The sequence below is a fragment of the Littorina saxatilis genome, linkage group LG1, assembly GCF_037325665.1.
Source record: "Littorina saxatilis isolate snail1 linkage group LG1, US_GU_Lsax_2.0, whole genome shotgun sequence".
In the NCBI taxonomy this organism is placed as follows: domain Eukaryota; kingdom Metazoa; phylum Mollusca; class Gastropoda; order Littorinimorpha; family Littorinidae; genus Littorina; species Littorina saxatilis.
The window spans coordinates 46,869,576-46,883,576 of record NC_090245.1 but is presented as its reverse complement, the minus strand read 5'-3'; the positions used below and the strand labels follow the sequence as shown (position 1 = coordinate 46,883,576).

The 14,001-nt window shown below is 44.1% G+C and overlaps 1 protein-coding gene across 2 annotated transcripts; it reads right to left on the bottom strand.

The window, feature by feature from the left end:
- Positions 1–651: 651 nt before the first annotated feature.
- Positions 652–13,155, bottom strand: LOC138971591 (uncharacterized). 2 transcript variants are annotated; one of them, XM_070344352.1, is made up of 9 exons: positions 12,995–13,155; positions 11,009–11,183; positions 9,640–9,810; positions 8,655–8,807; positions 8,128–8,246; positions 5,593–5,706; positions 4,063–4,348; positions 2,680–2,817; positions 652–1,507 (listed from the first exon to the last, which is right to left on the bottom strand). In XM_070344352.1, exons 2-9 carry the CDS (start codon positions 11,138–11,140, stop codon positions 1,025–1,027), a joined length of 1,596 nt encoding a protein of 531 aa, XP_070200453.1. In that variant the 5' UTR covers positions 11,141–11,183; positions 12,995–13,155; the 3' UTR covers positions 652–1,024. The 2 variants fall into 2 exon arrangements, with proteins under 2 accessions (XP_070200453.1, XP_070200460.1); XM_070344359.1 differs by lacking the exons at positions 9,640–9,810; positions 11,009–11,183; positions 12,995–13,155 and adding an exon at positions 9,337–9,396.
- Between the last annotated feature and the right edge of the window lie 846 nt (positions 13,156–14,001).

Genomic DNA, 14,001 nt, shown 5'->3' with positions numbered 1-14,001 from the left:
CTTATGAAATCGATGATAATCACCCCTGCAGTGTCATGTTCTCAAAATCGAGGGGGGACGACATACCCGAGGGGGTCGACTTGCCCTCCCTTCCCCTACACTGTGAACCACCCCAATTATCGGTGCATGTTTTCGAACTATATGTGTACACCGATTTCCCTTCCCCTCCTTTCCCATTGCAAGGGGCCAATGGCCTAGCAATTAAACTTTCGTATTCGTATTCTCTCTGTCTGTGCGCACGTGCGTGGTTGCGTTGTGTGAGTGTGTGTGTGTGTGTGTGTCGGGTGTGTGTGTGTGTGTTGATTTGCGTGAGTAAGAGGGAGAGCGAGCATGTGAAAGAGAAATGAGAGAGAGAGAGAGAGAGAGAGAGAGAGAGAGAGAGAGAGAGAGAGAGAGAGAGAGAGGGAGAGAGAGGGAGAGAGAGAAAGAAGCGCATTTCGTTTCATCAACTGTTCAATAAGGTGCTTGTTGTTTCTGTGTTATTTCTCTCATTTTGTTATAAGTAGCTGGCTTCTTTCTTTTTCAAAGGCTGATAATGTAACATTCGCATCGAACAGGTTCAGAGAAGTGAGGAAAATGACCACAGATAGTTTTACCTCAAAGTTCTGCAGGACTAGCAGATACATCAATTCAAAAGACAAACAACAGTACTTCTCGAAAAAAACTTCTTTATTTTCAATTATCACTACGATCAAGGAAATTGAATTTTGTGATATCGCTATTCAAGTGTTGTATCAGATCGAACAGAACTACTGTAATACAATTGGTCGTGCGTGCATCATTATGATAATCATTAATATGTAGTCCAGAAGTAATTTTCAACAGCTGTAATAAATTATCTTACTTTCCCTAAAACAAAGCATAAATGCAGGTCTTCTCTACAGTTAAAGCTTTTGTCAACGGTTGTTGTCGTTGCATGACATTTGGTTTTCACAGGCGCAGAAGTGAATACACCTCAGAAGCTTTATTTGCTCGACGCTCTCAGACAGCTGGTGCGTGATGTAAAACAACGCTGCACATTCACTCAGCACGGAGTCATGATCGACAACACTTTGGGCACCGTGACGTCACCTTCACTTTGACCTCCTCCGTCAAGGTCGACCTGCTGACCTTGACCCTGCTTACCCCCACCCTCCGCCGTGGCGACGGCAAGGACATTCTGGGGGGGTTGTCTCCCAGGGCAACGCAAAAGACTTTGACCCCCTACACGCTGACATTGACCTCCCCCACCGACCCTTTGACCTTGACCTTGGAGGGTGATGTCGCGGAGAACGATGCCCCTGGACGGTGGCGGGTTAGGGGAGATACAGGGGCAGCAGAAGGAGGAGAGAGAGGCCAGCACGTTGAAGAGAACACTACTCATGCGACGACCGCTGACGAAGACGTAGAGGAAGAGGGTGAAGTTGATGCGGTTGTTGACGACCAGGTCCACGGCCAGCCCGACGTTCTTCATCAGGGGCCAGTCCAGACTGCCCTTCAGGCACACGCCCGTCACCACGTACACCAGCTGACAGAACACACGTGAACATGGGGACATTAGTTCAGTGGTACATGCGATGAAAGGACAATCTTCGGACCAGCCAAACGTGTCACTATTTTACAGGTGACCCGTCATGACAGGTCAAGTTTGGTACGTAGAGATGATAGACAAAGGGACGTCAGCAGGTGTTCTTTGGAGGGAGGTGTCCCTTCATCGGACAGGTATATTTTGGTGACGGTAGAGATGATAGACAAAGGGAAAAAGGAAGCATAGACAAAGACTCAGAACCAGTGGTTTACAAACTAACAAAACAAGAAGAGCAAACGCTCGATCGAGTCACTTTCGCAGTTCTGAATATTATATGAGGCATCAGATGGACAGGAAGAAATTGCTATTCACATCACAATGAGTCACGTTCACATAAAATTTGAGCCCGGTCACTTTTATAGTTTCCGAGAAAAGCCCAACGTTAAGTTGTGTGTTGCCGAACAGAAAAGGCTAGTTATCTCCCTTGTTTTTCTGATAACGTTCGTAAAAGGCTACAGATGTAAATACTTTGATGTAAAGAATAATCCTACAAAGTTTCAATCACATCCGATGAACTTTGTCAAAGATATAAAATGTCTAATTTTTCCTTTGACGCTGACCTGTGACCTTGAAAAAGGTCAAAGGTCAACGAAACCATCGTTAAAGTGTAGAGGTCATTGGAGGTCACGACTAAACAAAATATGAGCCCGATCGCTTTGATAGTTTCCGAGATACTTTGTCAAAGATATAAAATGTCTAATTTTTCCTTTGACGCTGACCTGTGACCTTGAAAAAGGTCAAAGGTCAACGAAACCATCGTTAAAGTGTAGAGGTCATTGGAGGTCACGACTAAACAAAATATGAGCCCGATCGCTTTGATAGTTTCCGAGAAAAGTCCAACGTTAAGGTGGTGTCTACGGACGGCCGGCCGGACGGCCGGACAGACTAACACTGACCGATTACATAGAGTCACTTTTTCTCAAGTGACTCAAAAACAAAGAAGAGACATTGGGACTTTTTGTTCAAGTGGTCATGGCGTTTCAACCGCACACACACACGCACGCACGCAAGCACACACACACACACACACACACACACGCATAAAGAGAGAGAGAGAGAGAGAGAGAGAGAGAGAGAGAGAGAGAGAGAGAGAGAGAGAGAGAGGTACCTACCTGTGGTGTCATCATGAGGACATAGAAGAGGGCAGCTACGCTAGCCATGGCGTTAAAGTCGTTCCCCAGGTGTACAGGCGGCTCGGCCACCAGGCGAGAGTCCTCCACGTACACAACGCTCAGCACGAACTCACGGCTCTGGACAACACAGCAACACGCACACTGATATCATACATAACATTGGTATTAGTATCCTATCGGTCCTATGCGCTTAACCTCATGGAAATTCAGGCTGCTTTGTCTCTGAGGGAAATAAGCTGCCATACAGTACGGCGCTACCCATTTTTTGTTTTCCTGCTTGCGTGTATTCAAGTTTTGAAGCCCTGAGACTTTCGCTGTGAACTTGGGATCTTTACCGTGCGCATGCGTGCACACGGGTATGTTCGGACAGGAGAGGAGAGTCTGCACAAAGTTGACCCTGGGAAATAAATCCCACGCCGATAGCGACAACAGGTTTCAAGCCAGCTCCGCTAGCGACTGACCAATCACCCCGCCATAGCATTCTCTGCTACAATTCAGGGTTTCATTTACTAGTGCGCCCTGCGCCATGGCCGCATTAAATCTGAAAATGTCCCATCACAATTCCCTTCAGTGCGTCAAAGGGCGCATTGAGATTACGTACCACTGCGCCACCAAATGTACACTTTACATCGGATTACACACACACACACACACACACACACACACACACACACACACACACACACACACAGATAACACGATATAACGATTAATTTTCAGATGGCACCATATTGCACCATTTTGCATCTTTGGACAAAACGCATACAGGCCCCTAAGACGTTTCTTGCCTTCGACTATGTCCCATCGGATTTTGGTTGAGGGGGACAAATGTCCCATTGCCCTTTTCTCCCAGGCTAAACCCTGCTACATCGTTATGTAAAGCTGCGTATGAGCAGCAGAATTAAACAAGAGCTTCTTTCAAACGGAACGTAAGAATGTTTGTCAAGCTGTGTCAGATTTTTTTGTTAAAAGAAGATATATTCATTGAAGCGTATAATGACACTAAGATCCTGTCTAACCGTCACAGTTTTTTATAATGTATCCAAGTCGGCATGTATACATTTCATTTACATTTTGGTAATTGAAGTAGCATCATCCCAATCAGCGTATTTAGTGGATAAGTATGAGAAGTAGGAGAGATTTGCTGTTGAAACACGCAGTGAAAGGGATGTGAGGTGACAATGTTGGGCTTTCTTTTGAACAGCAACGCCTCTGTGTTCCTGGAACAACGTGTCTTCTTTCCTGACAAGTAATGTTTCGATCAAACAAGCTTTTGAATGTAGGTCTGTATGTCCCTATCTCTCTCTCTCTCTACAGGTTTTATGGCGACCTGGTAAAGAAGAACAAAAAACGTGTACATACCCTGATCGTATTGTACAGCCGATCCAGGAAGGACCTCCCGTACGTTCCTCTGTTGTTCACGGTGTCGTAATAATCGGGGCACGTCACGGTTACGTCTGATGTACGCGTGACGTCATTGGGCACATCGTTCAGAAGACGCTGACCGCTGGTGTGTGCAGTGACGTCACGGGAGTTTGCGAAGCCGAGATGAACCCGGCGAGAATGAGTGACGCCATCCCCGGTAGCGCCGGGCTGGGGGGTGATGGTGGGGGCTGGTGCAACTCCCTGGCCATCGGTCGGCGCGTCACTGAAAGCACAAAAAGAATCACACACAAATTTAACAATAACAATAACAATAACAGCACTTTATTGTCCATTAAAATATTACATAAAAATGAAACACTTTTTTTCAGGTTAATGGTGTGTCAGGGTCGTACACGAGTTGCGCCCCCTTATTCTGTTATTTCCGTGGATGAGTGTATACAAAACTATTGAGAGGCAAAGCCCTGAAATAGGATTTTAAAACTGTTGACTTCGAAACTGTTTAGCTTCATACACGTTCATTATCCGTTGCTTTGCTGCCAGCATGCAACAAGACAAAAAAGAAGTCGCTTTTGCGTTGTAGTGTTTTCTCTACAATTTCTTTTTTTCTTTCTTTTTTCAAATCAATTCGAGCTTTATATAATTGTTAAGTCAATGCAACTGGGACTAATACACTTACGTACTTTGGTCGTCTCCTTTAATTCGTATGAAGACACTATTGTTTGTTATCATTAACACGAGTTTTCATTCATAACCAGCAGGGTTACAAAAAACAGTGTCCATAGTGGGAGGGAGAGACCCAAGTCGGTTAGCCCCCAAGAAGGTGACAACTCTCACCAAGTTACCACCCAATGGTTGTCACCCGCTTCCAGCTTCGTGCACCTCAGCCTTGATGTGACAAATTGAGGTAATGAATGGGGTAGAGCTACAAGTGAAACGTGGATTGTCAAAGTAAAAGCTAATCAATGCATATCGCCTTCTGTTACATATGTATCAACCTCGGCCTTGGTCGATAAAGATAAAACAGAAGACGATGTGCTCCCCCTCGGACCAACAACAAAATCTGGTCTCACGACAAGCCACCAACCATATCACAATGTATAGGCAAGGCAAGGCAAGGCAAATTTTTATTTCAAGAAACCCCATGGGGGTACATAAAAACAAAACAAAACTACGAGAACAAGAAAGACAGAAATGCAGGCGGTTCAACCAATACATAGGCTTACATATAAACTCTTTCAGTTGAACATTTTAAAAACATAAAATAAATTATTTTACTATATGGATTACAACTTACAAGTCTCCAAAATAATCATTCTCGGGTTATGGCTTATTTTATTCGTACGTAACATTTCGGGGGGGGGGGGGGGGGGGGGGGGAAGAACCCTACTACTAACTGTCTGTATCATTTTTACTTATTCACACCAATAATTTTTTATTTGTTGTTAAAAATAAAAGTTGAAACTTAATTACATTTGGATTGTTGCGATACTGAACTTGAGTACGTACCTCCTTTTGTGTCCAGAGCCCGTCAGGCAGTGAAGGCAGGTGTAGGCCACGGCACAGGACATGGACGGAGCGATGATGCTCAGCAAAACGTGACTCATGGCCAGTGACCTGAAACTGAAAGACAATCCTACTACATTTACACTGCGTGGCACGCTCTTACATCGGCAAGCTGGTTGCTTGGGTGGCTTTTAAAGGCATACTAACGCACTCCCGTGTTTACAAAGTGTAGTTTGCCCACAATCGATGTCAAACGCACCATAAGACCATATAATGACGATACGTCACCATGCGCGGACCATAATACATGCATTACAGCTTGTTCTAGCCTCTGAAAAAGTGAGGATGTCAACAAAGCCGCGGTGTTCTCTCCCTTGCATCAACGTTACATGTGTTGCCAAATCTATAAATAGGACGATCCAGATCAAAATGAAAATTCAAATATCTCAACATTTAAGGGGTCCTAGACCACAATATTTTGCAGGGAACTTAATTTAGTCTGTCTCCAGCTGTTGGTAAAGCAATTAGCGTGTATAGTCATCGAGTACATATGGCTTTAAGAAATTAATTCCTAAAACAAATAGTCACAGTCTGCACAAAAAGCAGCCAGAATGTTGATTGTTGGTATGTTTCCACGTGGAGGATGGACATATCCCACGTCAAAGCGTGGTCAGATCTGAGATAGTGAGCCGAATGGTCACAAGGAAGGTCCTTGCCTTCACAGTTGTGCAACTAGGTTAAAATCCAGTCTCCATATTATCACGTGCAGTGAAGCTAATAATACCTCATGGGGAAATACAATATAACGATGTAAAAACCAGTCTCCATATTACCGGCAGTGAAGCAAATATCTCATGGGGAAAAAAAATGACAATGTAAAATCCAGTCAGTGCGTATAACTGGCTATGTAGGAAATACCTCATGGGGAAATACAATGACTATGTGAAATCCAGTCTCCATAGTATCACGTGCAGTGAAGCTAATAACTGGCTGCATATAACTGGCTGTATAAGTGATACCTCATGGGGAAATGCACTAACGATGTAAAATCCAGTCTCCATTTTAACGGCAGTGAAGCTAATACCTCATGGGGAAATGCAATAACGATGTAAAATCCAGTCTCCTTATTAACGGCAGTGAAGCTAATACCTCATGGGGAAATAAAATGAAAATGTAAAATCCAGTCTGCATTTAACTGGCTGTGTAGGAAATACCTCATGGGGAAATACAGTGACTATGTAAATTATAGTCTGTGAAAGTGATACCTCATGGTGAAATACAATGACTATGTGAATTCCAGTCTGCATACAACTGGCTGTGAAAGTGATACCTCATGGGGAAATACAATGACTATGTAAATTCCAGTCTGCATATTACCGGCAGTGAAGCAAATACCTCATTGGGAAGTAAAATGAAAATGTAAAATCCAGTCTGCATATAACTGGCTGTGCAAGTGATACCTCATGGGGAAACAGGGCCGGACCCAGGGGGGGTTCCAGGGGTTCCGGAACCCCACCCCTGGAAAAAGCATGTACCTTGCTTTGAGTGGGTTTTTTTTTACTAGTTTTAGCACCAAAACAATGCTGCTCTTAACCCTCAAAACAAGGCCCAGAATGCACCAGATTGCACGGAATTTAAACAAGAAGAGCAAACGCTCGATCGAGTCACTTTCGCAGTTCTGAATATTATATGAGGCATCAGATGGACAGGAAGAAATTGCTATTCACAACACAATGAGTCACGTTCACATAAAATTTGAGCCCGGTCACTTTTATAGTTTCCGAGAAAAGCCCAACGTTAAGTTGTGTGTTGCCGAACAGAAAAGGCTAGTTATCTCCCTTGTTTTTCTGATAACGTTCGTAAAAGGCTACAGATGTAAATACTTTGATGTAAAGAATAATCCTACAAAGTTTCAATCACATCCGACTTTGTCAAAGATATAAAATGTCTAATTTTTCCTTTGACGCTGACCTGTGACCTTGAAAAAGGTCAAAGGTCAACGAAACCATCGTTAAAGTGTAGAGGTCATTGGAGGTCACGACTAAACAAAATATGAGCCCGATCGCTTTGATAGTTTCCGAGAAAAGTCCAACGTTAAGGTGGTGTCTACGGACGGCCGGCCGGACGGCCGGCCGGACAGACTAACACTGACCGATTACATAGAGTCACTTTTTCTCAAGTGACTCAAAAAAATTTCAAAACTTTTCCGGGGGAGCATGCCCCCGGACCCCCCTAGTTCGCGCGCCTGCTTTGCAGGCGCGCGCTTGTGGCTTCGCCACTTCGCTGATTTGCCCCCCAAAAAAAGGAGGAGCCCCCCCCCTTACAACTCATTTGGTCCGGCCCTGGGAAATACAATGACTATGTAAAATCCAGTCTGCATATAACTGGCTGTGAAAGTGATACCTCATGGGGAAATACAATGACTATGTAAATTCCAGTCTGCATATAACTGGCTGTATAAGTGATACCTCATGGGGAAATACAATGACTATGTTCTGCATATAACTGGCTGTGAAGGGGAAGGAGGTGAGAACTCACTCCTTGGAAAAGTCTTGTTCCGATTTCCACGTGCTGAAACAGTCCATCATGTTCCGTACGTCGAGCCCGTGATCCGCGCAGTACACCATGCCCAGGTTGATGACCAGTGCCAGCACTGTCTAAACACACAACACAGCACAGTCTGTACACACTACACAGTCTGTACACACGACATGAAACAACGTGATCTGCGCAGTACACCATGGCTAGGTTGATGATAAGCGCCAGCACTGTCTGAACACACAACACTGACAATTAACACTCGACAACAGCAGCATCCAGTCACAATATGCCCCCCCCCCCCCCCTACACATACACACACACTCACAAACATACACACACACATACACACACACACACACCCACGCGCGCACACACACACACACACACACAAACAACAACACATAGGAGCATGCATAATTTAACCAAACCCTAATAAAATCACAAAGCATTCTTAAAACCTCTATAAAGCCCCATGAATGCAAGTTTCTTCAGCCCAGAGCGTGCAACAGGCAGGTGGTTCTCACCAGGGTGAGGAGGAAGATCTTGCTGCCCATGTGTCTGAGGGCCCACTGGTACCGGCCAACGGTCAGCAGCAGGCAGTAGGGCAGCGGTTTTCGTCTGGCGGCCGCCGAGCAGCGCTCCATCACCAGGCACACCAGGCTCCACGCACTCAGGTCCTGTTGGGTGACAACACACCAAGAGAGAGAAATTCAAGTTTTACGCCCTCACGGCAATGCCATTATTGGGGCATGTTCCTGGGTTTTACCTCGACTTTAGATGAGATACCCAAATGTATGCGTGTTACTTTAGGTGGTATCAGCCATCTGCACTTATGGCAGAATGACCGAGGTCTTTTACTTGCCGCTGTGGTGACAAGGGGGTGGGACATGGATACCGTCTGGTGGGTCTGACCCGTGTCCGTCCCCGCCCGGATTCGAACCCGCGACCCTAGGATCACAAGTCTGTTGCCTGTGTTCAGCAGAACATTATACTAGAGGTGCTCTATCATTACTGGATTTCTCGCCACAAAGGCTTCGTTGAGTACGGTGACGTCCCGATTCAGGGGGGGGGGGGGGGGGGGGTGGGAGTCGGTCTTACCTGTACAGTGTACCTTATGACGGTGTACATGTACATCCTGCAGTGCATCACTCTGTCAGACGGCCTGCAGTCAGTGGTGTGCGTGTGTGTGTGGAGGGGGGGTCTTACCTGTACAGTGTATCTCATGACGGTGTACATCTTGCAGTGCAGCACTTTGTCAGACGGCCTGCAGTCAGTGGTGTGTGTGTGTGTGTGGAGGGGGGGTCTTACCTGTGCAGTGTTTCTCATGACGGTGTACATCTTGCAGTGCAGCACTTTGTCAGACGGCCTGCAGTCACTGGTGTGTGTGTGTGGAGGGGGGGTGTCTTACCTGTGCAGTGTTTCTCATGACGGTGTACATCTTGCAGTACATCACTCTGTCAGACGGCCTGCAGTCAGTGGTGTGTGTGTGTGTGTGGAGGGGGGTCTTACCTGTACAGTGTATCTCATGACGGTGTATATCCTGCAGTGCAGCACTCTGTCAGACGGCCTGCAGTCTACAGAGGGCATCAGTATAGCCAGCCACATGACGCCGAACACCAGTAGACTGTTGAAGACGTCCATCAGCGACACGTAGCAGAAAAACACGCTGCACCGGTACTTCTGCACACACAACGCACAGCCAACAACGTACGGATATATCTACAGTCCGTGGCAAGAAAAGGAATGGCATTTTGCTTTTACGTCAAAAGGTACAGCGCTGAAAGTCCACGAAATGGGGCACTGGCCTTTGGCTAGTTCTTTTCATAATTTACAAGCCAGAGAGCAATTTTTTTTTATTTTTACTCCCCAAACCAACCATTTGTTTCAGCAACTTTACTCGCATTTGGCGAGTAGATTTACATTTCTACTCGCCATTTACATGTTTCTACTCGCCATGGCGAGTAAAATACTCGCCACTTTCAGGCCTGATGTATGTTTTAGCTCTGACCCTTGTGAAGTGTCTAGCTTAATTCTCACTCACTTTTTTGAGGAGGTCGTGGGATGAGGGTGGGGGGAGGGGTGTCTCTTATTGTAGACTCATGAAGAGAAGACTCTTTCCACTGCGCAAATGGCTATATTGAACGTTTCGGAAACGCAATTTGATTGATTGATTGATTGATTGATTGATTGATTGATTGATTGATTGATTGATTGTTTGATTGATTGATTGATTGACTGACTGACTAATAGATTGATTGGCTGACCTGTCATTGTCGACTGGATATTCTGTGCTTGCTAAATTGCAAATAGGAAAGATCAGTGATTAATTCTGGTTCGTTGAGGCATAAGGAATTTCTATTATAATAGCGTTTGGGGTTATAGACAGACTTTGAGTTCCTCCTCAAAATCCAATTAATTTCCATTTATATCTTATTAAGGCCAAAAAAAAATATAGTCTGTTTACGGTATCCCGACCGACCCTAGACTTTTTTTGGGCATTTGGGGAAAAAAGAAAAAAAAAGTCTTTGTTTTGGGGCAAAATAAAAATATGTTTTTTTGGAGAAAAAAAATAAATATATAAAAAATCCCGACCTACCGACCCTATTTTTTGTGCCTATGTTACCGTAAACAGACTATTTGGGGGGGGGGGGGGGGGCCTAAACAAATGAGACAGTGCTATTTTAAGATCTAAGAAACAAAGGGAAGTAAGCGCTTTAAATGGATGCGACATGCACAATAGAGTTAGTGATGCGGAACCAATCTTATTGGACCCGAGAGAATAACAAGCATTGAAATGAACAAGCGATCTTCATCCTCTTTTTATCGTAATATTTATGTGATACTCCTGGTAAATGTGCGTCACTTGGAGAAAACCAACCTTCATTTTGTGGCTGGAGAACATGCAGATGATGATGATGTTGGTGGCAAAGGCCACAATGTTGAAGAAGGGAAGCGTGAACAGGTAGCTCCAGCGAAGCGTGTCCGCCATGGGTGGTTGCACGTCGGCCATGATGATCTTATCACGCTGCCTTGTCGGCTCTCGGGCCCTCAGACTAATAAGTCGTGGAGTAAATACAACAGATAAATGACAACATGGTTCCAAAAGATAAGACGTTGCAAGGCAATGTAGAGTACATAACAACAGATAAGAGACAACATGGATCCAAACAATAACATATTGCAATGTAATGCAGAGTAATTGACAACAGATAAATTACAAAATGGATCCAAACGATAACACATCGCAAGGCAATGCAGAGTAAATAACAAAAGATAAGTAACAATATTGAACGATTAGACATGGCAAGGTAATGCAGAGTAAACAACAACAGATAAAAGACAACATGAATCCAAACGATAAGATATTGCAAGGCAATGCTGAGGAAATAACGACAGATAAGAGACATCATGGATCCAAATAATAAGATATTGCAATGCAACGCAGAGTAAATAACAACAGATAAGCAGGGTTTAACCTGGGAGAAAAAGGCAATGGGACATTTGTCCCCTTCAACCAAATTCCGATGGGACATAGTCGAAGACAAGAAGCACGCACGTGTGTGTGTGTGTGTGTGTGTGTGTGTGTGTGTGTGTGTGTGTGTGTGTGTGTGTGTGTGTGTGTCTGTGTGTGTGTGTGTGTAATCCGATGTAAAGTGTATATTTGGTGGCGCAGTGGTACGTAATCTCAATGCGCCCTTTGACGCACGACAGGAATTGTGATGGGACATTTTCAGATTTAATGCGCCAATGGCGCAGGGCGCACAAGTAAATCAAACCCTGGATAAGAGACAACATGGTTCCAAACGATAATTAAGACAGTGCAAATGCAATGGTAATGCAGAGCAGTCTCTGTGCAGAGTAAACAACAATTGATAAGAGACAACATGGATCCAAACGATAATTAAGACAGTGCAAATGCAATGGTAATGCAGAGCAGTCTCTGTGCAGAGTAAACAACAATTGATAAGAGACAACATGGATCCAAACGATAATTAAGACAGTGCAAATGCAATGGTAATGCAGAGTAAACAACAATTGATAAGAGACAACATAGATCTAAACGATAAGACACCGCAAGGCATCGCTGAGTAAATAACAACAGATAAGTGACAACATGGATCCAAACGATAACATATTACAAGGCAATTAGTTTAATGGTTGCACATCGGCCATGATGAATGTGTTGCTGCCTTGTCGGCTTTATATATAAGGCCCTCAAATATATAACTCGTAGAATAAACACAACAGATATATGACAACACAGGGCACATCAAGCATCGTTTCACGAGACTACGCTGTCATATGGCTTTGCCAATATAAATATCAGGATCCAAATGATAAGAAATTGCAAGGCAATACTTTTGACACCCTGATAGACTTTGTGAATCTCTCACAGGAACAGTGATTTTACATGCAGATGTCCGAAATCATGTACTGTGATTGAATAGCTTATGCCAAACGAGATTCAACTTCTGAGAGTATACGCACAGGAAACTAGGAGTAAAAGTAACACTCGAGATATTGACAACTTTCTTGGAATATAGATCTGTTGCGAATATAGACGGGGGTTGCGATTAAGCTTAGTCAAATGTCACTGCCAGGCTCATTTCTCAGAAAACTTGGAACGTTCATCAAAAGTTATACACTCTCAGACTTTAAAAGCCTCCACAAGTGTCGCACGTGCTTCTTTTCTTTCGTCTTCTTTCGATTACAACACATTGCTGTGTTGGGAAAAATGGCTAGGGAAAAACATGACCGTACGAAAAAATATATGTGTGAAGAAGCAGAGGCTGACGTCCTACCCATGGCCGCATGTATACAAAGAATAATGCAAACTCAGTTACTAGATTGCAATGATACTTACCTTTAAAATTAGTCTCCTTCTGCTTGCCAAAATTGATGTAACAAAGGGCAAATGTTCAGGTTACCATGTTGGATTCTTGACGACTTTTCATGGGCTGTTATCTTTGATGCTTTTGTGTTCTCCCGACGTGCGGCTCAGACGCATCTTGACGTCACCAAACACGTCATGTACGATAGTGGTTACGTCATATTCTATTCAATAGCACGGATAATCTTGAAAACCTGTGAAACATGCAAAACAATTCTAAAAGTAAACATAAGCACATACCGTATCACGATACTCACTTTTCTTATGATCCGTCATCACCAAACTTTAAAGCTTATTTTTGAACATATTGACACTTTCCAGATTATCTTTTGTTTCGTATGGCTATGGGTTGATTTCTAGATCAATGCACACACACACACACACACACACACACACACACACACACACAGCCCACACACACACACACACACACACACGTACGTACGCACGCACACACACGCATGTACACACACACACACACACACACACACACACACACACGCACACACACACACACACACACACACAGATGTGAAAACAGATGCACGGATAATCTTGAAAACCTGTGAAACATGCAAAACAATTCTAAAAGTAAACATAAGCACATAACGTATCACGATACTCACTTTTCTTATGATCCGTCATCACCAAACTTTAAAGCTTATTTTTGAACATATTGACACTTTCCAGATTGTCTTTTGTTTCGTATGCCTATGGGTTGATTTCTAGATCTGGAGTTGAGCGAGCGCGCGCGCGTGCACACACACACACACACACACACACACACACACACACACACACACACACACGTAGCCTACGCACGCACACACACACGCATGTACACACACACACACACACACACACACACACACACACACACGCACACACACACACAGATGTGAAAACAGATGCGCGTGTCAGTAAATCAATACCAAACAGTATGTAGACTATGTGTAAAAGATACACCTTTAATATAAAAC